The sequence below is a fragment of the Bacillus rossius genome, chromosome 13 (assembly GCF_032445375.1).
Source record: "Bacillus rossius redtenbacheri isolate Brsri chromosome 13, Brsri_v3, whole genome shotgun sequence".
Lineage (NCBI taxonomy): Eukaryota > Metazoa > Arthropoda > Insecta > Phasmatodea > Bacillidae > Bacillus > Bacillus rossius.
In genome coordinates this window covers 40,087,026-40,110,347 of record NC_086340.1, presented here as the reverse complement: position 1 = coordinate 40,110,347, position 23,322 = coordinate 40,087,026, and the positions used below count along the sequence as shown (strand labels likewise).

Genomic DNA, 23,322 nt, shown 5'->3' with positions numbered 1-23,322 from the left:
TTTTATATGAGACAAACCACATAGACACATAAAAATACACACTTACAGAAATGTTTAATGTATAACTTAGAATTTGAATTTAAAATTTATTCTGCTTGATAGAAAATAATGCCTCTAATTACAAAACACATGTTGGTTAGCCATAACCTTTAACCGATACTTGACTCGGTTCGTAGTGCCAGAAAAGTGTTACTAACTTGGGTAAATATGTAGTTGGGCGGTATTTGCGAAAAAAAATGTTAAAAATCTGAAAATACCTTTATTTTATGCTCTTCAACGTCATCTTTTCATTAAAAGCGGTGGAGATAAGAAATTCCAAATACTTTAGGAGATATAGAATTTTTTAATTTTGTAATACAGGACCTGTGGAACCATTCGAGCGACGCCATTTTTGTTATTTTGCTGTGTGTTCGTGAATACGCGAATCGTCAATGCGTAATTAATAAAATGGTTGATTAGGTCAGGTCAGTTACATTATTAATACTTTCAAACTAAGCCGACATTAAAAATAATGTGAATTAATTTTAATTATTCTTTAGTTTTAAATAATTTAAAATGTAACTGACCTTACATAACAAACTCGTAACAAAGGATGCACAGTAATAACTCACGTATTTTTTTTGTTACTTATTACTTGCGCAACAATATCAAAGTAACAAATAAGACTTTAAAATTAGAAACGTTAAAAACTCACTTAAGTTGGAGGCGGTAATTAAACACTGTTTTAAACAATAAATGAACTAAATAATCACGTATTGGTTCGTTTGAATTCTGGCCTATCACGAACAATCACGTGACATCATTATCCAATTAAAAAAAGTAGATACTCGTACGTAAACAAGAAACAATGATAATCGCCACATTAATGCACTGGTATTGTGATGAAATTTAAAAATTCGATATCTTCTAAAGTATTTGGAATTTCTTACCTCCGCCACTTTTAATGAAAAGAGGAAGTTGAAGAGCATACAATAAAGGTATTTTCGGATTTTTAACATTTTTTTTCGCAAATACCGCCCAACTACATATTTAACCTAACTTGTTATTTTCTATTCACAAATGACCTCTCGATGTAATGGCAGTGATGTGCCTGGCACTCACGGCTTTAGGAAACTAACAGTTTACATAACTACCTCATACTGAATAATTTCTTAAAGTTGAATTCTTCATAAATGATACTGACATAATTTTCATGCTTTCAACCATAGCACTTTGTGATATACAGTAGAACCCGTTTATAGTGAACCCGCCTATAATGAATTCCCGTTTATTGTGAATTTACGTCTCAGTCCCGGCAAAATGATGTGAGGTTATGTATTAATTTATTGGATATAGCACACAACATTTGTCAATGTTGATACGTTTTCCCGTGTACCACGAACAAATTTTGCCGACATAATGCACATTTATCTCAAATATTTTCATATTATTACAAGTTTTTTTCACAAAACGTCTATTCTGGATCACATTGAAGTTTTTCTCCGCAATACGCTACTCGATTGTCCACTGTTCATATTATAAACAAGTCGTATTCGAGTGGCCTCGGTAGGCTAAGTGTAGCCATAAATGGTGATGAGGTGAAAATAAAAAAATAAGTTTTCCCTGCATAGTTAAAGATGGGCGAACGCGTGTACATTTAATATGTTATCAAAATTAAACATAAATTACCACCACACAAATACGTATGTACATTATAGCAGCAAATTCAATATTTTTACGTCTCATTTTTATCGTTCACGTTTCGGACATTTTGATCGAGTAAGGTTCGTAAGACTACCACTAGATAGAACTCTGTGGACAAAATTTTTCCATAGAAAGTGAGAAAATTTTGTTCCAGCTTTAGCAACTGCAATACTAAATGATACGTAGTGATCTTTGATGCGCCAGACTCGTTATTTTTCGTTTATTTACTTTTGACGGTAAAAAGAATTTCCTGTTATTAAGCTGCAAATGTGCTTCAATAAGAAATACGTACATAAAAAATGTAAAAACGTGGGAAAAACGTAAGGCATTATTTGTGCGAGATAAACTGGACATTATTGAAAAGGTAGACTCCAATCCCACTGTCCCGCACGTGTTAATAGCAAAGGAACTGGGAATTGCAACATCCACATTAAGTACAATATTAAACAAGCTGAACAATCTTCTTTCCCAAGCTGCGAAAACGTCACAGAGTATTAAATGCCTGAAAAAAGGATAATACGCCGATGTCCAAGAACCATTAGGTAATAGAAAGTTTGCAGATGTGTAGTTCATTAAAAATAATATATGCATTTGCTCATAAAATTTGTTTTGAGTGTTTTCATTCGTTCTATTCTTGGCTTAGGCCTATGTGTAGTTAAGATTTTTCTTTTGAGTATGTATTGCCAATATAAAGGTTTTCCCAGATATAAAGTTTCCCCCCTATAGTGAACATATAAATGACTCCCTTCAGATTCGTTATAACAGGGTTCTACTGTAGTAATCTCGAAGCAGCAACATTTCTTTTGTAAAACTTAACATCAATTTTTATAGATATTATGTGAAGACACAGCACCGCGCTGGGTTTAAACTCTAAACTATAAAAATTTGCTTAGATTTTTTTATATTTAATATTTGAATTATTAAACATGGTGTTATGACATTTTCTACTGACATTTAACCAATTATAAAAATTGCAGTGTAATTTTATCATCCATTAATTACATCCCTATTTGACAGTTACCCAACCAAAACATTGCCATGTGGTAGTCACATGGTTTTCCACATGGCAATGTTATTGTTGATATTTGGCGGAAGGATACATAGTCACCTTGAAAATAGATCCCAGCTTGAAGCAGGGCTTCCTAAAAGTATGAACTTACCGTGCGGCGACTATAGAACGGTGCTGTGCTGTGGCTTGCAGGAGGCGGACATGGACCCCACGGGGGAGGCGGCCCACAAGACGCAGCAGACGCTGACCTTCTACGAGCTGGACCTGGGCCTGAACCACGTGGTGCGCAAGTACAGCGAGGCGCTGGAGGAGCACGCCAACTTCCTGGTGTCGGTGCCGGGCGGCTACGACGGCCCCAGCGGCGTGCTCATCTGCTCGGAGAACTACCTCACCTACAAGAACCTGGGCGACCAGCACGACATCCGCTGCCCCATCCCCCGACGCAGGGTAAAATACAGAATTTAGTAAAAAAAAATAATATAAATTTTTTTTCTTGCTTTAATATAATACATAACCAGAAATTGACAATTTGAAACCAGGCAATGTATATGGAGTTTGCTGATAAGCTTGTCGTAACTACCACACTGCTGATAGTTTATTTAATTTTTAATATAGTTCATGTTTAGGTATTTTCAAGGAAAGTAAGCAGATTCCGAAAAAGTAATAAGTTTTAATTTTTGAATTTCCAATTTTCAAATTGACATTTTTGACAAAAAATGGCTAATGTTTGCTGATGCTACAGATGGAGTAATGATGAAATAATTGGTCCGTGTTTCTGAATGTCTACTGAAGTAAACACGACATTTTCTGAACTACTTCGTAGCCATTAAGTTATATAAAGTTTATTTAGTTGAAGGATTAAACTGTTTTTTATGTTTTCAAGGAGGGAAAAAACAATTGGGTCTTTAATGTAAAGAAATGTGTGGAGGTAATTACAGGGTTCCCTAAAATAAGAAAGAATATAAAAGACGGGTAAATCACGTAAAATTGTAAAACATTGTTGGCAATGATTCATATTTATGTAATATCTTTTGCACCTGCTTATTTGGTTGCACACGCTAAAAAAATTTATGCGCACAAATTCTGGATAGGTATGGACAAAATTACTGTATTTACCATCAGAAGGATTAATCTCCCCCCCCCCCCCCCCCCCCCCCCCGCCGCCTAAGTATAGGTTGCATAGTTTATTACATTTTTGTACATAATAATTAACCGATCCCTTTTATTTTAGAGAACTCTAATTCCTATTTTAAAAAAACAAACTCAAACCAGTAACCATAGCGCTTTGTGTAGGTGTCTTTTCCGTACAAAACGATGTATTTTAATGTAGAAATCTAATATTTATTAGGACGTAACCACTTTTTTAATTAACGTAAATACGAAGTTGTCTGATGTGTAAATTTTCTTTTAAAGGCATTTTTAAACGTTATAACCTTTATCTTTTTGTCTTCGTCGCTGCTGTTTACCTCTTAAAAAAATGTAGCCAGTGCTAGTTGGCGTCATTCATGTTTGGTTATGTTGCTTCCCGTATAGAGTGCGCACACGTAGAAGAATATCGATATCTCATTGAATGCATACAACGCGCTCTCTATATAGTACCGAGTTAACTACATTTGTTGGCCTACACTCTTTCGTGTATACTACAATGATAGTTACCGTATTTGCTCGCGTATACGCCCCCCCTCCTTTTTTTGTAAACATTTTTGAGAAAAAATTTAAAAACGTGTTTTTCTGGGTTTATCTGAGGGCAGGGCAGCTTGGCATGCATCAATCAGCAAGCCATGTGTTGTAAGCGGAGGGAGGAGCAGTGATACAGAGACTGGTGTTATAGTTTGTCAGTATTCTCAGTAGGACTGTCCTGAGGCATGCCAGATGTAAGCAGTTAGTCTTAGCGTATCTCAAAAGACATAAAGATAAAGAAAGCTGGACCCGGGGGGGGGGGGGGGTTGATGCAGTAGAAGAGCGGATGAAGAGGGGAAGAGGAGGAGGAAGGGAAGTGGGTGAAGCAGGTACCTACACTCCTTTGTCTGGTTGGCTGGCTAGCAGGCAGGAGCGCCCCCCCCCCCCCCTCCCCCGCTGAAGCGCTGCCTCTCTCCCTCCCCCTCCCCCCCCTTTCCCCCTCCCCCTCCCCCTCCCCCCTCCCCCTCCCCCTGCCACGTCGCTGCCTCCCCCAACCACCCTCATTAGAAGAAAGACGCAGGACCTGTGAGTCGCAGGACTTGTGAGTCGTTCCTCCAGCTGTTTCATTTACAGTCAAACCTCTATCTATCGAACTCGCATGTATCGATTGTCCGTGTTTATCGTATACTTTCTACGGTCCCGGCAAAATTGCCATACAACTAAGGTTAAAAAAGTCCGCTTGTACCGATGTTCGAATTATCGTTTTGTCCGCATTGATCATACAAAATATGTGGTCCCGTCACAATAAATTATAATAGATGATCGTTTAACCATAAAGATTTTGCAGAAATAACCATATCTTAGAAAGAAACCGTCATAAAAACAGTAAAGATAGTATACAGTAGTAAAAATCACCTTAAATCTGCAGCCAAGTAATGGAGCACGTAACTAAATATGAAGAAAAGACAAATGAACAACAACCTGCGAAGAATTATGGATGATGTACCATAACTACAGTACAAACCCAATTGTTATCCTAAGATAATTACCATAAAAAGAACTAAAGATTCTTTGTCGATACCATAATTACTGCAGAAGCACGATAGCTACCACATTTGCACTACAGTTACCGTAACAACCGAGATGTATATTTACCGTGACGGTAATGTATTTATTTATGACATTAAAATTAAAGAACATTATTGAAAAAAATGATGTTAAATTTTTATATGTACGTTTGGCACATGTTGCGAAGAAATAATGCGATCTGAAAGAATGCAGTACTACTACGAAAAGTGAAATGGGTAATCGTGGATTTTTAGGTTGTGGCAGTTTCTCTCGTTTTTCAGTAATATCGGCCGAAAATTAGCAAGTGTATCGGAAGTCGGCAGAAATGCCGATTCAACTAAATATTGGCAAAATCGGCTTCTTCAGTACAGCTCTACATTTGATGACATGAGTAAACATATTTCAGACTTCAGGATATTGAAAAAGACTTTAATTTCCATGTAAATTTATTGTGCGTATGTTTTTTTTTTTTTTTTGCAAGTGTAAATTGAATTAAGTAAAATACTTCCATTTTTATTTATTTTTCAACTGATTAACTTTAATGATAAGTAACTGATATATTTCTGACACTAATTTTGAGGTTGTAATATTTTTAAAAAATTCTTAGAGTGAAGTCCACATCTATTGAATGTCCGCATCTACTGAATTTTTTTGTTGGTCCCCTGAAAAACGATAGATAGAGGTTTGACTGTAATCAAAATTTAATTGGCGTTTAAATAAGTTGTGGCAGTATTTCATTTTGCTTTTATTAAGTGTTAGTTTTTCATGTCTGAAAAAAAGAAAAATCTATTTTTTCCTCCAAATTCACGTATAGGCCCCCTCCCCTTTTTTGGAGTCAAAAATTTGGAAAAAAAAAAGGGGGGGGGGGCCTTTACGCGAGTAAATACGGTACATGTTAGTTGAAGTGGCTCGTGTTCGGGTCACAGATTTTGTTTTTCTATTAATAGTTGAATGGTTTTTGTTGCATGACTTATTAATTTAAATTGTTTGGCATGGCTTGCTCTTGTATACTCCACTTTTTTAAAATAAATGTACTTTCCATGAACAGGTTTTGTTTTTATGAACAACTTTACCTAACAAAAAAATTTTTCCCGCACAAATGTCACACCCTACTTCTCAAACTTGATTTTAGTTTAAAATGTTCGACGATTATGTGATATAACATGGTATGTCACTTTCAATAAATAAAATGAGTTAGCCTGTTGAATCCTAATTATAAATTCAGAATTGAGTTTAAAAAATTAAATAAATTGGTTTCTCGTGCAATAATTCCAGAAATTGACAATTTGAAGCCAGGCCATGAATGTGGAGTTTGCTGATGAAGCATTGTTAAAATTACCACACTGCTGGTAGTTTATTTAATTCTTAACATAGTTCATGTTATGTATTTTCACGTAAAGTAAGCAGATTTTAGAATTTCTAATTTTTGAATTAAAATTTTTGATAAATAAAATGGCTATTAATGTTCGCTGATGCTACAAATGGAGTAATGATGAAATTATTGGTCCGTGTTTCTGAATGTCTACTGAAGTTAACACGACACAATCTGAACTACTTTGTAGCCATTAAGTTATATAAAGTTTCTTTCGTTGAAGGAATCAACTTTGTGTTTTCGAGGAAGGTAAAAACAATTGGGCCATTAATGTAGAGAAATATGCGCGAGGGTATTTACAGGGTTCCCTAAAAAAAAAAAAGAGAATTAAATAGACTGGGGAAAACATGTAAAATTTCAAAACATTATTGGCAGTGTTTCATATTGTATATAGTATCTTGTTCTTCTTAAAAATTAAAATTAAAACATGGTATAAATTTGTGTACTATTAATAATTGGTATCTGATTTTATTTATTAAATATTAGGGGTACAAATAACTAACAATAGAATATATTTGCATTATATCAATACATGGTTCAAAATTTGATCAACAAAAAAATTTCTTTACTTTCATATTGCACTTCAATACACCTATTCTTCTATGCATGCTTTTAACATACCTAAACTATAAAGTTTCTGTAAGTCAAATACAGGTGCTGCAATACATGTGCGTTTTAAGCGATGGTTACATTGTTTATGATTTTTTGAATTTAAAAGCATGGGAAATAAATGGAATGTGGAAATGACAATTCTGGGGAACAATTGCGTTATGAAACCTCTCATGATACAGATAATTGGCATGTATGTTACTAGTTCACTGACATTTACAATGGCCAAATGCTTATGTGGTTGTGCACGATAACAAAATGTATGCACAAAAATTCTGGATAGATATGTAACTTGTTTAGTTTCAGAATATGTGTAGTGGTATCAAATAATCTACGGAAGAGGTTGTAAAGTTGGTAAGATTATGAATGTGATACCAAATGTTTCCCAATGTTTGTGTTGCAGAATGACCTTGATGATCCGGAACGAGGGATGATATTTGTGTGCTCTGCCACTCACAAGACTAAGTCGATGTTTTTCTTTTTGGCACAAACAGAGCAAGGTGACATCTTCAAGATCACTTTAGAAACTGATGAAGATATGGTCACTGAAATCAAGCTCAAGTATTTTGACACTGTCCCTGTGGCCACTGCAATGTGTGTCCTGAAGACAGGCTTTTTGTTTGTGGCATCAGAATTTGGCAATCAGTAAGTTCAAATTCCCTTTAACTGAATATAACATAAGATGGTTTGTTTTATTTTTAGCTCAAACATGATGTATACAATCTGGAAAAGTTGGGGGATTCATGTAAAATACCTGAAAAAGTTATGAATATTCCTCAGCAAATAGTAATTAGAGGGGGAAATGTCATGCTCTGGTATTCCATCACCCGGACTATGAATACTTTTTTTCCCAGATGCAGTGAAGGAATTAGCACAGCTAAAGGGAGGATGGAGGCTAGACCAGGGCTGCCACCACTTTAAAAACAATATCCTTGATTGAAATGTGAAATATCCTGTAATATCCTTGTTTTGAATATAATATATCCTGTAAAATCCTGTACATTAAAAAATACAAAAAAAAAATGCAATTTTTATGAAAATTACTCGATCATAATGTACGTAACTATATTTCAATCAAAACAATTCAATTTTTAACACTTTATACAAGTATTTACACACACACGTAGCCTACACTTCACCACTGGCAGTATTTAAATATCACTTTTTCACATGTTTTGCCCTATTCCTCATTTCTTCTGTTGGCTGGAATTCTGCCATATTCTTCCTAGAAGAGATATGCAACAAAGCATTTAGCATTGGTGATTCGACATGACCTGTGCGCTGTCTTGATAAAGTTGAGCTTACTAAATATCCTTTCCACCCCTGCATTGCTGTGTGGAAGAATAAGCATTGCCTTTGCAAGTTTACAAAGCAGTGGAAAACATGTTTTCCGATTAATTTCATACCGTGACGCTTTATGCCAGGCCTGCCACCAAATTAGGTTCCTAAATCCTCGTTTCAGCATTTAAAAATCCTGTAAAATTTATAGCCGTAATTGACATAATTTTAAAAAAAAATCAAATGAATGTAAAAAAATTTTTTAAGATTTGCCACTTATATTACAAAACTAATAGTTGGTATCACAATAATATGAAAAGTATGTAATTTAAAAATTTCTCTTCAGTTAAGGCTTTGGTGCTTTTCTTATTTACAAACTATAAATACATCCATACAACTGAAGTTATTTATAAGTTTAAAAAAAACAAATGTATTTCACATCATTAAATAGCTACTTTTTCATGTTCTGTGCTCTTTTCTGCATCTCGTCAGTGGGCTTGAAGTTCTCATTCTGCAATGCAACAGCACATTTAACATTGGTGATTCCATTGACAATCTGTGAACCGTTTTAACCATCTTGAGATTGCTGGAAAAAACCCTTACCACAGCAGATTTTCTCCAGTTGCAGCACCACTCAAAGCCATTACTTTGTACAGATGAGTTTCAACAATCTCAGATGGAAATAACCTTGCTAACACTACAACCTGCCTAGTGACTGTAACATCAGTTGATTCATCAATCATCAGTGTGAAAAATTGTGTTTTCATTGCATAGGTAACATAATCTGCAGCTGATGTACCCAAAAGTTGAATAATTATCTGGCTAGTTTTAGTATGAGAACAAGGAAAGTTTCTTGCAATTTCACTATCTGGAAACATTTGAGGGACAAGTTTCGTGAAATTATCACCGAGTTTTACAGATAAATTGTTTTCACAAACGAAGTTCGCCCATAACAGTTCCGCATCAATTATTTTATTTGGTTTGGTTACAAAACTCGTCAAAGAACAACTCTGAACAGCAGCTCGTTGGTTTTTCGCATGAACTTGCGTCTTCAAGCCGCCCTTTGTCACGTTCAGTTCCGAGTTGCAAGTCGAACAAAGGGCGGAAAATTCAGTTTTGCCACGCCTCAACCATTTCAATTCTTGCTCCCATTCTTTACGATAACGCTGTTTATAAAGTGACCTGACCGGCGAAGCCTTACGTTTTTTCTTTATCACAATCAGCTAAGACCAAAACTACTACTTAAATCACGTAATAAGTTTGTAAACAAATGCCGCACCTAAAACATTGTAACGGCAAAAAAATCAAACAATGTTTACTGACGCCATGACACTTCTTAACGTTTAACTCAACAAACAAAAAACATTTCCCCCGAAACCATAGATATTGTACTTCATGAAACGCTATTTGGGAGTAAATGTTTTTGGTTTGTGGTTAAACGATTGGAAGTTCCATGGCGCTACACGTAATGTCTGTGTTTGCTTTACTGTTGGATGCTTATATGGTTTGACAACTTCAAATAGGTAGTTGAATGTAAATATTTACACGAAGGAAATTCAAATATGAAAATATCGGCGAAGCGTCGTAAATATCCGTGAATGTCGCCGTTTATCCGTTAGTCCGTTTTAAGCTTCAAATATCCGTGAAAACGGATAAAATCCGTATAAACGGCAGGCCTGGGCTGGACTATTTCAGAAATTGCAAAATACAGTGTAAACTCTTTATAACATAATATAAAAAATTAGAGGCTTTATGAGTGCTGGGTTGTAGGAAGTGAATTAGTCTGTTTGTTATGTTTATTTTCAAAATAATGCTTTCATTTACCAAGTAGATTTTTAAACTACATTAAAATACAGTAGTTTACATGATTTATATTCTCTATTTAAATGGTGAAATGTATTTCAGCTACTTGTACCAAATTGCACACCTGGGAGATGATGACGACGAACCAGAGTTCAGTTCTGCCATGCCTCTGGAAGAGGGCGACACATTCTTCTTCGCACCGCGGCCTTTGCGCAATCTTGTTTTGGTGGATGAGATGGACTCCCTCTCTCCCATACTGGCCTGTCAAGTTGCAGACTTGGGTAAGTTTGTCTTTAGTATGGTGAAGATATTGTGCCGTACAACACTTTATGTGAAAGCACTTCTCCGAATTGTAAAACTAGAAATTGCGGGATTTGAATTGACTGGGAACTAACTGGGAAAAGTGGCAATTTTTAGATTATGCTGGGAATGTCAAGTTGTGTTAGTATCTATTGCTTTCCTCTTTACTCATTGAAAAGTGTTCGTATTTTTCACTCCTGTGCTGATCCCATAAGGCTGTCAAAAGTAGCGTAAGTCATGCAGTTTGAAGGCAGTGTGTATTTTTTCAACCAGTCTCCTGTGGCTGACAATGGTCTGAAAGGCTAAAATATGGTTATGGAAATTTAGAATGTTTAATGATACAACAATGTTGGTAGTTAAATTTAATATTACTTGTGAAACTAATTTTATTTCTCCTTTTTTCTCTCTGAAATTCACATTATTCGGAATACTTTATCTGAGAAAATTGTGATTTGATAACAATAAAATAAAAAAACAATTCTTATAGGAATTTGTGTGAAAGATAAAAAAGAAATACAGTAGAACCCGTTTATAGTGAACCCGCCTATAATGAATTCCCGTTTATTGTGAATTTCAGTCAGTCCCGGCAAAATCATGTGAGGTTATTTATTACCGTAATCACTCGCGTAATGTCCGCAGTAATTTGACCATATTTTTGGTCAAAAAAATGGGGTGCGGACATTATGCGAGGAAAAATACAAAAATACAAAATTTTGTGTCTTAATTATTACTAAAAAGGCACAAAACGTATCTAAAATCAATTTGGATTTAACTAGCTATTTTAAAAGAATATTGCTGCGGGATCGCTTGCAAACAACCCAGCTTAGACCATGTTTACTTTGCTGTAATTGCCACCGGTAACTGTCTCGCACCCGCCGGAACATTAAAAAAAATTACGCGCTACACTGAAATAACTGTGGTTACATGCGCATACCTGCCAACTTTTACGGATTGTCCGTAAGTTTTACGGATTTTAATACTATTTTACGGTTTTACGGACGTCTTTAATATCTTACGGATTTATTTTTGCGTGGCGGTTTATTACCATTCACTGTACCGGCCGTGTATACCTGCCAACTTTTACTGTACTGGCCATGTTACCGATGCACCGACGGAAGACAGAATGAAAACAAAACAAGAGATAGTTAGTTATTTGTATATGGTTTGGACTGGACGGTCTACGGTCGTTTTCCACTTACCGCAAGAAAAAGTGCTTCCTTAAACGGAGGAACGGACCACAATTGTGACGTCAGCCCTACCTCCTTTGTCTGTTCCTTGTTCCTTATATTATAGCCAAAATGGCTGACTATTGTTCGTAGTTCCAATGTAGTGCTGTGCAACCGTTATTTTTCCGTGTGTGTTTACTTGGTGGGAACCATGAGTTAGCTAGCCAACAATAAATATATTCAGACTTACCGTGCTGCGTACAACAACGAATTCCCGTGTATTCTGAAATCGCAAAAAGGAGAAAAATTTGTGTTTTGCACAATGTGCCGGTGTGATTTTAGTATTGCTCATGGAGGTAGGTCCGACATAACTACACAAATTAAGTGTCCTAAGCATAGGAAAAACGTGCTTTCCACAGTAATTCAGAATATGAGCGCATTTTCAGTATGGTCAAAAAAATAAACAGAACCCAATTTAGGTCCTCCATGTCATCTGAAACTTTGCAGTCTATTTCTGTGTTGAAATCAAGGAATTGTGTTTGTTATGAACAAAGGTTTACCTCAGATTTATTAGGTAAAGCAAATAAGGCACATTCAGTCTTAAAATTGCATCAAGGATGATAATCAGGAGATGACTGAAATATGTAACAAACATGTGATATAGCAAGGTATGTCTTTAAGTAATCTTGTTTAGTGGATAATATTCCTTTTGTTTTGTACTTGATCATTTTGCTTTTCATATGCATACTGTGTAAATTGGATCATTTTGCTTTTCATATGCATACTGTGTAAATTGGCACATTCTGGATAGGTTTAGTTTCCCAGTACATTTACAATATTGACTATGAGGTTTTCATTCTAGGCCATCGATATGCCCTTCATGTCATTAGCAAATTAGCAGAAACCAAACGGAATAGAAAAATAGAAAATAATTGCACATAAAGCATGTAAAAAATTGCCGCATTTGATTTACGATACATTTTCCCAATTTAAAAGTTTTCTTGATGACCAAACTAAAAAGTTGGCAGGTATGCATGCGCCTTATTAATGTGATTAATATGTGATGGATTAAAACGGCTAATAACGGTACAGCTGCAATATTTTAGCCGTACCATATCCTTACGTGCGTAGGGAACCAGCGAGCTGGCAACAGCGCAGTGACTCACCAGTTCCACATCTGCTGCGCACTGTACTCCCCCTCCTCCCGGCAATCTGATGGCCTTCGTGACGTAGAGGAGGAAGGGAAAGGAAACATTTAGAGCATGAGAATGGCCAAGGGAGGGATTCCAACCAAATGTAAACAAAGAGGGGTTCTGTTCTGTCCTGTGCGCTGCGTGTCTTACCTCAACAGAAAACAAGTCTGATCCATGTCAGCAAATGTGATGTTAATTTTTTTTTATAAATATAACATAACATTAAAACAGTTCAAATAATGAACTTACTTACCCAATAAAAATGATACTGCAACAGCACTCAAAATATTTAGTCTGCATTTTAGTAACTGCAATTTCAAATCGTTAATGTTAGGAAAACCTAATTTAAAAGAAAATTATACACTTAACAGTTTAAAATAAATGTCTTTCTCAACACATCACTTTCTAATCTGCTACCGACGCGTCTCGGCGTTACTGCTTTCTGCGTCAGCATCGCTCCTGTCGTCATCTGTATCTTTCCAGATTACATCGTCTTCAGTTCCGTCGAGACGAACACTTTTTTCGTGCACTTCAAACTCCTTTTAAGCAGCCCTGTTCCCATGCTCTTCAGCATAACGAACAACTCATAATTTAAACCGCGCAGTGAAAGATTTATATTTACCCATTCTGTACTCTACACTACAAAACTCGACGCGAAACTCATGCCTTGAACTTGCGTGCGTGTTGGTCAGCTGTGTTTACTGTTACCGTGCTTTGTTCAGTTCAACGAATTTCCCCACTCTTTCAGGAAAGGAGAGAGTGGACAGCTCAAGGTCATGGCTTTGTTTACAGAGCCGTCAACTTTCCATTCGTACTGTATCCTTTAGGGGTGGCCAAAGTTGTGTTGCCCGCCGTAGACGACTGGTGCGGACATTATGTGAGGGCGGACATTACGCGAGTGAATACGGTAATTTATTGTATATAGCTAGGGCCCCCTGAAGGTGGTAAATAAAATTTTCAGATTTCGTCATTAAAAATTACCAAAAGCGGTGTTAAAATTGACTTTAAAACACAAAATCAGTGCTAAAATTCACTTAAAAACACAAAAGCGGTGCTAAAAAATAAAAAATAGAAAAAAAAGCGTGTGTTGCCGTAAATATATCTAAAATTATTTAAGTTAAATAATTTTACTTGAACCTACTCATTACTGAATACCCTAAACAAATAGGTTACATATATTTATATGACAATACTTTTGATTTAGACCCTGATTATTAGTTCGTTCCCATAAACTAATCTGGAAAACTATTAATCCCTTTAACAAAATCGAGGACGCACCACAACGCCGAAATGCCAAATTGATCACGACGACAGCTAGAAAACTGCTGTGTACCACAACGCCAAAAAATGTCATTACAGGGCTGCCACAAAGGTTGGGTTGGGTTAGACTATGTTAGGTTAGGATAGGCTAGGTTAGGTTAGGTTAGGCTAGGTTAGGTTTTATTGTGGTATTTCCGCGTTGTTGTAACGACCCAACAAAATCTATAAAAACTGTTGGCCAACTAATCATCATCGTCACACCATTCGAAAATTAATGTTTGTTTACATTTTTCCGCTTTTTGGCGCAATTTAATCTGCTTGATACTACGACGCTGTTCCAACTATATGCCAGTGCCCCCGGCTGACGTGATATGGCCACTCACGTAAGGCTGTTACAAACACCGTTCGCCCAATCATCTGCTTGCTTTTGTATTTATCCGGTGTCGCTGTTCCAAGCTTACGTCAGTGCCCCGAGTGGTGTGCGTACGCTTTAAAACTTCGCCTGTTTATCTTATCTATCCAAACATTATGCCGGAAAGGAAAATAAACGCCGTAGTTTTGCGTATTTTTACAGTATATTTTTGGGTTTAACACTATAACGTGATCGTGTGTAAGCTTTTGTTTGCTTTAGTGCATTTATGATTAATGTTTGGCGGCCATGTTGCGGTGTTTGTTTACCATTGACGAGACAAGTCTTTTAACCAGTATTTAAATTTCGCGTAAAAAAACTGCGATTTCGCGTTTTAATACAAAATTTCGTGTAAAAATGCTGTGTTCTGGCGATTTCGCATAAAAACTGTATTTAACGGTGATTTCGCGTTTATCGTCCTTTAATCGCGATCGCGAAAAGAACAGGCCCCTAGATTTAGCGCACAACTTTTGTCAATGTTGATACTTTTTCCCGTGTACCATGAGTAAATTTTGCCGACATAATGCACATTTATCTCGAATATTTTCATATACAGTAAACTTTCGATTATCCGTGTTAATTGGGACCTTCCGATGCCCGGATAGAGTGCCCATAAGAAAACCCGGATAATCCGTTTCACCACTTAAAAATGGTGTATTTACTGGCAAAAGAGTGTCTCTTCAGTAGAATTCTATGAGTACAAGCAAAGGCTTTGTATACCGTGTCCCAGCTTATTGGACTGTAAACAATACTGGCACTGTGTTGCCACCATCCTTCTCCTGTCCCCTTTATTGCTACAGGAGGGAGAGCGGCGGCAGTCCCAACTCAGCATCTCACTCCACTCTTTTAACAACCTATTATCCGGGGTCACTACAAAATAAGTGTCTGAACCACAGCACAATATTATACACCTTTTTTTCCCCCTTCCAGCTATTGCATTTTATTTTTCTACCTCGCGCGGCAAGATATTGTTTCTTGTTAATTCCACCTATTAAAATTAGGATGCACTTTACAGTCATAACTACGAGTATGGGATACTACGAGACCTTCGAAGTTACGAGAGTTTTGAAATGCACCGTCAGTTTGACTACGTAAATAATAATCCTAAACTAATCTGGTTATTACGAGTGCTTCCTTGTTGGCTCTTTCGTAAGAAAGAGTGATTTAAATGGCATCTTCAAACAAGGAAAAATACCGTTAGTTAGAAGGAAAAAAAGGTTCATGCAGTAAACAAAGGCTGCAAAGCGAGAGAGGGCCGTACGTGGCTATGCTGGTGCGGGGGCTGTGGACCATGACTCGCACCTAGCTGTCCAGAAAGAATGATGGCTGTTGTTGGGTAGGGGTTTTTGGGAGAGGAAGGGGTGTCTGGTGGCGAACAACATACTCCCTTTCTCTCTCTGTCTCTCTCTCGGCGTTTTCAAGAAGCCCTCCCCCTCCCATTGTGTTACTGGCTGCTTCGGCCGGTAGAGGGGAAATTCCTAACCCCCCCCCCCCGTTGTGTAAGTTGTGTATACGTGTGTACGAGAGCCTTGTTCCTTTTGTGCGTGTGTGAGACCTCGTTGCGTGCGTGTGCGTGGGTAGATGTTTTCATGCTTTTACATTTAGAAGGCCCTGCCAAACTGTCTGATCTACTAGCAAACTGAAAAAGTTTTTCTTCACTTTTATTAATGTCTCGCACGGTTTGGATTACAATTTCATATTCCTGTACTAATTTCGCGGAAGTTTCTCCTTTTCTTAACCTGTCCACAACTTCTAACTTCTCTGCTATTGTCAGCACTTTACGTGTCCTTTTACCAGACATGATTACAAAAACAAATGTGCCTGGGAGAACTGATGTAAATAACTGCATGAAAAATGCCTCTTCCAGCCGTCAGGAGTGTGGGAAGGTAAAAGCAGCAGTCAAGGCATTCCTTTTTGGTTTAAAATGTGACAAATTGACGGGTGAAGGTGGCGGGTAACGAGGGTCTGAAGGGTCAGCAGTAAAAAAAAAAAAAAGTGCTGCGCTGTCGCAGCGTAGCTACACCCGTCATTTTTTTTACAACTTCATAAAAAAATCAAGCACGGATAACCCGAAAACCGGATATTCCAGGCCCGGATAATCGAGAGTTTACTGTAATTACAAGTTTATTCACAAAACCTCCAATCTAGATCACATTGAAGTTTTTCTCCGCAATACACTACTCGATTGTCCACTGTTCATATTATAAACAAGTTGTATTCGAGTGGCCTCGGTAGGCTACGTGTAGCCAAAAATTGTGATCAGTTTGGTGAAAATAAAAAAAAGTTTCCCTGCATAGTTAAAGAATGGGCAAACACGTGTACATTTAACACACAAATACGTATTTACATTATAGCAGCAAATTCAATATTTATGTCTCATTTTTATCGTTCATGTTTCGGACATTTTGATCAGGTAAGGTTGGTAAGACTACCACTAGATAGAACTCTGTGGACTAAATTTTTCCATAGACAGTGAGAAAATTTCGTTCCAGCTTTAGCAACTGCGATAGTAAATGATATGTAGTGATCTTTGATGCGCCAAACTCGTTATTTTTCGTTTACTTTTGACGGTAAAAAGAATTTTGTGTTATTAAGCTGCAAATGTGCTTCAATACAAAATACGTACATAAAAATGGGTGGAAATGCGGTAACATACTTGCCAACATGTACGATTTACCCGTAAAATGTACGGAAAATCATGTTATTGTACGATTGTACGGCCATATCAGTCATTTTACTGGTTTTCCGACATTTTTACGTTATTAAAATACGTTTGTAAGATTTTGGTATCGTATTAGCGACGGGATATCAAGGTCAAATAAAATACGTCCGTGTCAATTGTTTTCTTCATTGGTTGCTACAAGCCAATCATCGTGTAGTTTATGTTGTGTTTATCTTTTGGGCATGTATTTTTTTTTAGCAGTTTGGAGTATTTTAGCGCGGAAGAAAGTGTTGTGATTTGAATGTGGTTATATAAATAGTTTATTTATTTAGCTTGCATTAAACAAAATGCGTAATGCTGCGTAAATAATTATTTTGAGATGCGTGTATTGCATATCTGCCAACTTGTACGATTTTCCTGTAATTTGTACGGAAAATAATTCATATTACGATTGTACGGAAATTCGGAACATCTTACGATTTTTGTCTGTTCAAAAATGTAGTATAATATTTTAGTACCCATATAAATGTACCGTTTGAGCAGCACAGCATTTGTTATTTAACAACATGGCGTCCGCGATAATATGAGAATAATGAAGTCAGAAAAATTGTTCCGAAAAGAAAGTAATTTTTGTGAGTTTTGTTGGTACACAGCTCGTTGGCTGGAGACGAGTGATAACGTACAAGTGCGGTAAATATTTTATAAGTTAGCGCTTGTACGAAACGTAAGATAATATGATTTCATAATGGCTACGAGTAGTAAAAAATCATTATGGACAGGTGTTTCGGTCATCTTACTCAGAATTATTTCCTTTCATTACTAAGTGAAAAAGGCTCTAATTTTACGTTTTTTAGTGTTTGTCGTTGCAACATTGTTTCCCATGGCGGCAAGCATGGTATTTCCTATCACGTCAAGAGCTTGAAACATGCAAATAACGCGAAGCTTGCAGAAGAAAACAAATAATCAGTAGTTTCATTTCCGTGCACCGTGACAGTGATGTGATTAGTGCGGAATGTTATTTTACAAGCTTTTTAGTGGAACATAACCTTCCATTCAGCGTCGCCGACTACGCCGGGCATTTGTTTCGAAAAATGTTCCCAGTGTCTGATATCGCAAAAATGTACAGCTGTGGGCGCACTAAAACTGCAGAAATCTTAAAAGAAATGGCTTCCAATACTACAACTTCAGTAGTAAAGTGCTTGCAAAGTGGCCCATATACACTAGCTACTGATGGATCAATGACACAAGTAATAAGTTATATCCTTTCGTGGTAGCTTATTACAACCCTGACTGCAGGTTAGTAACTACAGCGAAACCCCTTATTTACGTTACCGTTATTTACGTTTTCCCGTTATTTGCACTATATTCTTCAGGTCCCGTTTGGTTCCCATATAGTCCAATACAATACTTTCCCGCGAATTACGTCTCAAAAATCGAATCAATCCCGCTATTTACGTCACGTAACAACCATAAACAACCAGAAAATACCGTGGAGCTAGTAGGCAATGAACATTTTAAATAGCAAAATATACATATTTTATAACATGAAAAGTTGCTTTTATTTCTAAACATGTAATAATTTAAGCCTAGGCGTGTAAAAGTACGAGTAATTATAGCAGGAGACAATCTAAAATGCACGAGGGAAAAACGTAAACTCATGAATGTACAAACATGGCTGCTTGTAAGTTCTGATACTGTATTTATGTCACAACTTAGCCGAAATACTGGTACGAGACATAAACTTCACAAGATAAAATGAGCGGTGGCTTGGTAACTGTTTTATACGTCTTTTATAATTTGGGAAGTATTGTACAGTTGACGCCATATTTTTTAAACTAACCATTTATTTCTGGGGATCGTAAATAATTAATTATTGGTATCAAGACATCATGATAAACGTAAACTTGAACATGTCACGGCAGCGAGAAAACTGGTGCGTATACCAATAAACTGGTATTAGAACTGGATAAAATTGGTACACGGGAGGTGGGGCTTATATTTTTTTCCGCTAAGCTCGCATCTATTGGTTGGCGGCTGATGGCGTCATGAGTCTGGGCGGAGCATAGAGTGCGCATGCGCCGCCGCGTCGTTACAGCAGCTGACCGAGTACAATGACCTTTCTCCGCGTTTGGCGCGCTATTGATGGTAAATATTCATCAATTTGCGGCCTTTTCTTAAAAAATTTTTTACTGTGAGCAATGTGTATGTAGCCCGTATTTGTTATAAACCCTGCCGATTGCAACTGTATTTATTTCATTTTTTTTCATTTCATTTCATTTATTAGCGTCCTATATTTGACAGTACATATGTCCAGGTTTAGTCAGCAACATTATAAATAAAATACAACATCATAATACACTAACAAAACAATATAAAAAAAATACATTATAACACAATAATATATGATACAATAAAAAATGATAATATAAAACAATGCAGCAATTTATGTAGATGCACTGAGGAATTCATTGACAGAGTATGGAGCTATTCGTAGTAGGTAATCTTTGAGATGTCGTTTAAATATGATATGTGATTGGGATGCTGTATTTAACAGGGATATCAGTAGAACATTTATTAGTTTAAGGCCTATGTAAAAAGGGTTCAATTCGTATTTTTTTGTTGAATGAAAAGGAATATGATTCTTATAAATAGATCTGGTAAAGTGATTATGTATTTCATTATTCTTTACATACTTAATATTTTGAATTACATAAATGACAACCGAATAAATATAAATGGCTGGAAATGTTAAGAGTTTGTTATTCAGGAAAATAGGCCTACAAGAATCTGTCTTACTAAGATTATAAATAATTCTAATAACACGTTTTTGAAGCTTAAATATCTTTAGCCAATTTAAGGAATTTCCCCAAAAAATAACACCATATCTCATTATTGAATATATGTTTGCATAATACATAGCCATTACTGCTTTATGTGAAGTTACAGTATTAATAGTTTTTATGGCAAAACAAAGAGAACTAAGTCTACGACACAGAAAAGATATATGATTATTCCAATTTAGATTCTCATCAAGATTCAGTCCCAGTAATTTTGCTGTTTTTACAGTATTAAGAATATTATTGTCAATAGTCACTTCAATATTATTTAATATATTTATTTGAGAGTTAAAATATATAATAGAAGATTTTTGAATATTTAGAATCAGTCTATTATCAGTAAACCAAGTTTGCATTTGGTTGAGGGTTATGGAAATTCTTTTTTGTAGTTCCTGTAAAGTCTGGCCTGTTACTATAATGGAGGTATCATCTGCAATTTGGAGAGGCAAATAATCTCCTTGAACAGCCAAAAAAGCAAGCAGAAGAAAATTTCAAATTTATTTTTTAGGAAGTAATCAGAAAAACATTTTGGCTTTCATTCTTTTTTTATTTTTGTCAAATGTGGTAAATTAATAATTGATTAAATACTAAAGTAAAATTTGTTGTTAGTGTGTTTGTACCTGCATTGTAGTATGTGCTATTAAACAAAAGGAAAAAAATTCTAAATAAGGTAAACTGTACTCCTTTTTATACTTTTCCCTTTATTTACACTTTCCCGCTTTTTACACTTTTTTACTTTGTCCCCATGAAAAGTGCAAATAAGGGGTTTTGCTGTAGTTGTGTTTTGGTCATACTTTCATTGGAAGGTGCTTCTACTGGTAAAAATATTGGTCAGTTATTGCTATCAGAACTTGAAAGTATGAATGTGCCAATTAATAATTGTATAGGTTTTGGCTGTGATAATGCAGCAGTTATGATTGGAGTTAAAAATGGTGTTATTTCTGTATTAAAAGAAAAGCAGCCAAATTTATTAGTCATAGGTTGTCTGTGCCACTTAATTAATTTGGCTGCAGAAAAGGCTTCTGCAAGTTTGCCAGTGAGGGGGGAAGAAATACTTGTAGACATTTATTACTTTTTGGAAAAAAGCTCCAAAAGAAAGGAAAGGCTGCGTGATTTTCAAGGTCTCCATGATAATGAAGTTTGGTAAATATGTAGTTGAGCGGTATTTGCGAAAAAAAATGTTATTATTAGACGCTCAACTTCCTCTTTTCAATAAAAGCGGCGGAGGTAAGAAATTCCAAGTACAGTAGAATCCCGCCGATGCGACCCCCCTCTGATGCGTCCATTCCGTTTATACGACCGTTTTTTGAGGAACCGTGAAAAATTTGAGCAGAGAAAGTCGAAAATTTGAGTAAAATCGGCTGAAAAACAAGTCTGTTACACTTTGTTGGGCGCTGTGTGTTCACGTTTATCTTGGCGAGTGCTGTACTGTAAGCAGGCAGGCATACAAAAGACGGCTAAAAATTGATACCACCGCTCTATAGACTGTCCACGCTAGCCAATACCGGTAAAATGTTGCATCACCTGATAGCATCTACGCGTGCGTCTATTGCCGTCCCGGTCCCGTTTGACGATTGTGACTCGTTTTACACGGACTCGTGGATTCGTGAAAATAAGTATAAAGCGAGCCAATTTGTCGCTAATGAAAAATTATGAGATCCAACAAGTGGATAAGACAATTTCCAATATGGCATTCCGAAGTCTACTCTCTTCACGATTCTTAAAAAGAGAGAAGAAATTATAAATGCAGTACAGAAGGAAGGCAGCAATGTGCAATTGAAAAATTTGAGGGGCGCGACCTATTAGGTGCTTCAAGTGTGCGTGAGAGATAAGATAAAGAAGGTGAAGAGGGCGATACCTGCCAGCCAATATATTCGTGGGAGGGGAGACAGAGATAAAAGAGAGCGAGCCCTGCAGCAAGCGGAAGTGGTCAAGGTCGACATTTACCTTCACACTCGCTAGCTAACGATGCTGCTGGTCGCCAGCCTCACACATGCGCGCGCGCCGCCAGACGGTGGCGACTGGCGAGTAGATGCTTGAGCAGCCAGCAGTTCCGCTCTCCTTCCCCTCATTTACCCGTCCACACGTGTTTTTTTCTTTTTTTTTTTTACGCTGTGAAGGGACGTGGAAAAGATAATTGCTTGAGCTGTCAAAATAAACATCGCTGACGGCAAGGGCGGGAGCGCATCCTGTTGGTCTGCCGCTGTGATTATCTACTCCAAAAACATGTCACAGCATTTCAGGATAGCATTGTTCTTATATCTTTCGTTTATAGCCGAATGTTTTCTACCTGATCCACATAAGTTCCTTCGCCACGTTTTGAACGAAAATAACCAGCCGGCTAGCATAGCCGAACTCGCGTAACGTGAGTTCTCTTACCGTGAGTATTTATCGGAACCCATTGTTCGGGGTATGCTAGTCCGAGGTGTAATATGAATTTAAAAAGTTGTCTTTTTTTACACCATAGACTATTTGAACATGAAATCTATACGAACAAAGGCTATTTTTTACTTATTTGGATTTTTGGGGGGGGGGGGGGGGGGAATTAGCCTGAATTCTCTATTGCGACCATTCTGTTTATAAGTCCGTTTTTCCGGAAACCGTGAGGGGTCGCATTAGCGGGATTCTACTGTACTTTAGGAGACATCGAATTTTTAAATTTCATCATATGTAGTTGAGCGGTATTAAAATGTTAAGTCCGAAAATACCTTTATTAGATGCTCTTCAACTTCCTCTTTTCATTAAAAGCGGCGGAGATAAGAAATTCCAAATGCTTTAGGAGATATCGCCGTTCTTATTTTGCATACAAGACCTATAATTTGACCGCCGCCATTTTTTTATTTTGCCGTGTGTTTGTGAATGCCTAATTAATGAAAATGGTCGATTAGGTCAGGTCAGTTACATTATAAATACTTTGAAACTAAGCGTACATTAGAAATATGAAATTATTTCAATGGTTCTTTAGTTTTAAAGTATTTATAATGTAACTGACCTGACCTAACAAACCGGGACACAGGATGAACAGTAACAACTCACGTAAAAAAATTTTGTTG

At 36.7% G+C, this 23,322-nt stretch overlaps 1 protein-coding gene and 2 non-coding genes across 4 annotated transcripts in view; all 3 read left to right on the top strand.

The window, feature by feature from the left end:
- LOC134538461 (splicing factor 3B subunit 3) overlaps positions 1–23,322 on the top strand; it is a 143,526-nt gene that overhangs the window by 27,143 nt on the left and 93,061 nt on the right. For both annotated transcript variants that reach the window (XM_063379791.1, XM_063379792.1), the window contains 3 exons: positions 2,885–3,139; positions 7,765–8,006; positions 10,545–10,723. In XM_063379791.1, the coding sequence (XP_063235861.1) occupies positions 2,885–3,139; positions 7,765–8,006; positions 10,545–10,723 (676 nt within the window). The remainder of the gene's footprint in view (positions 1–2,884; positions 3,140–7,764; positions 8,007–10,544; positions 10,724–23,322) is intronic.
- LOC134538647 (small nucleolar RNA SNORD18) lies at positions 3,438–3,507 on the top strand. Its single transcript, XR_010076184.1, has one exon. It is a non-coding gene; the product is annotated as a small nucleolar RNA SNORD18 (small nucleolar RNA).
- On the top strand, positions 6,865–6,934 carry LOC134538649 (small nucleolar RNA SNORD18). The gene has a single exon (XR_010076186.1). It is a non-coding gene; the product is annotated as a small nucleolar RNA SNORD18 (small nucleolar RNA).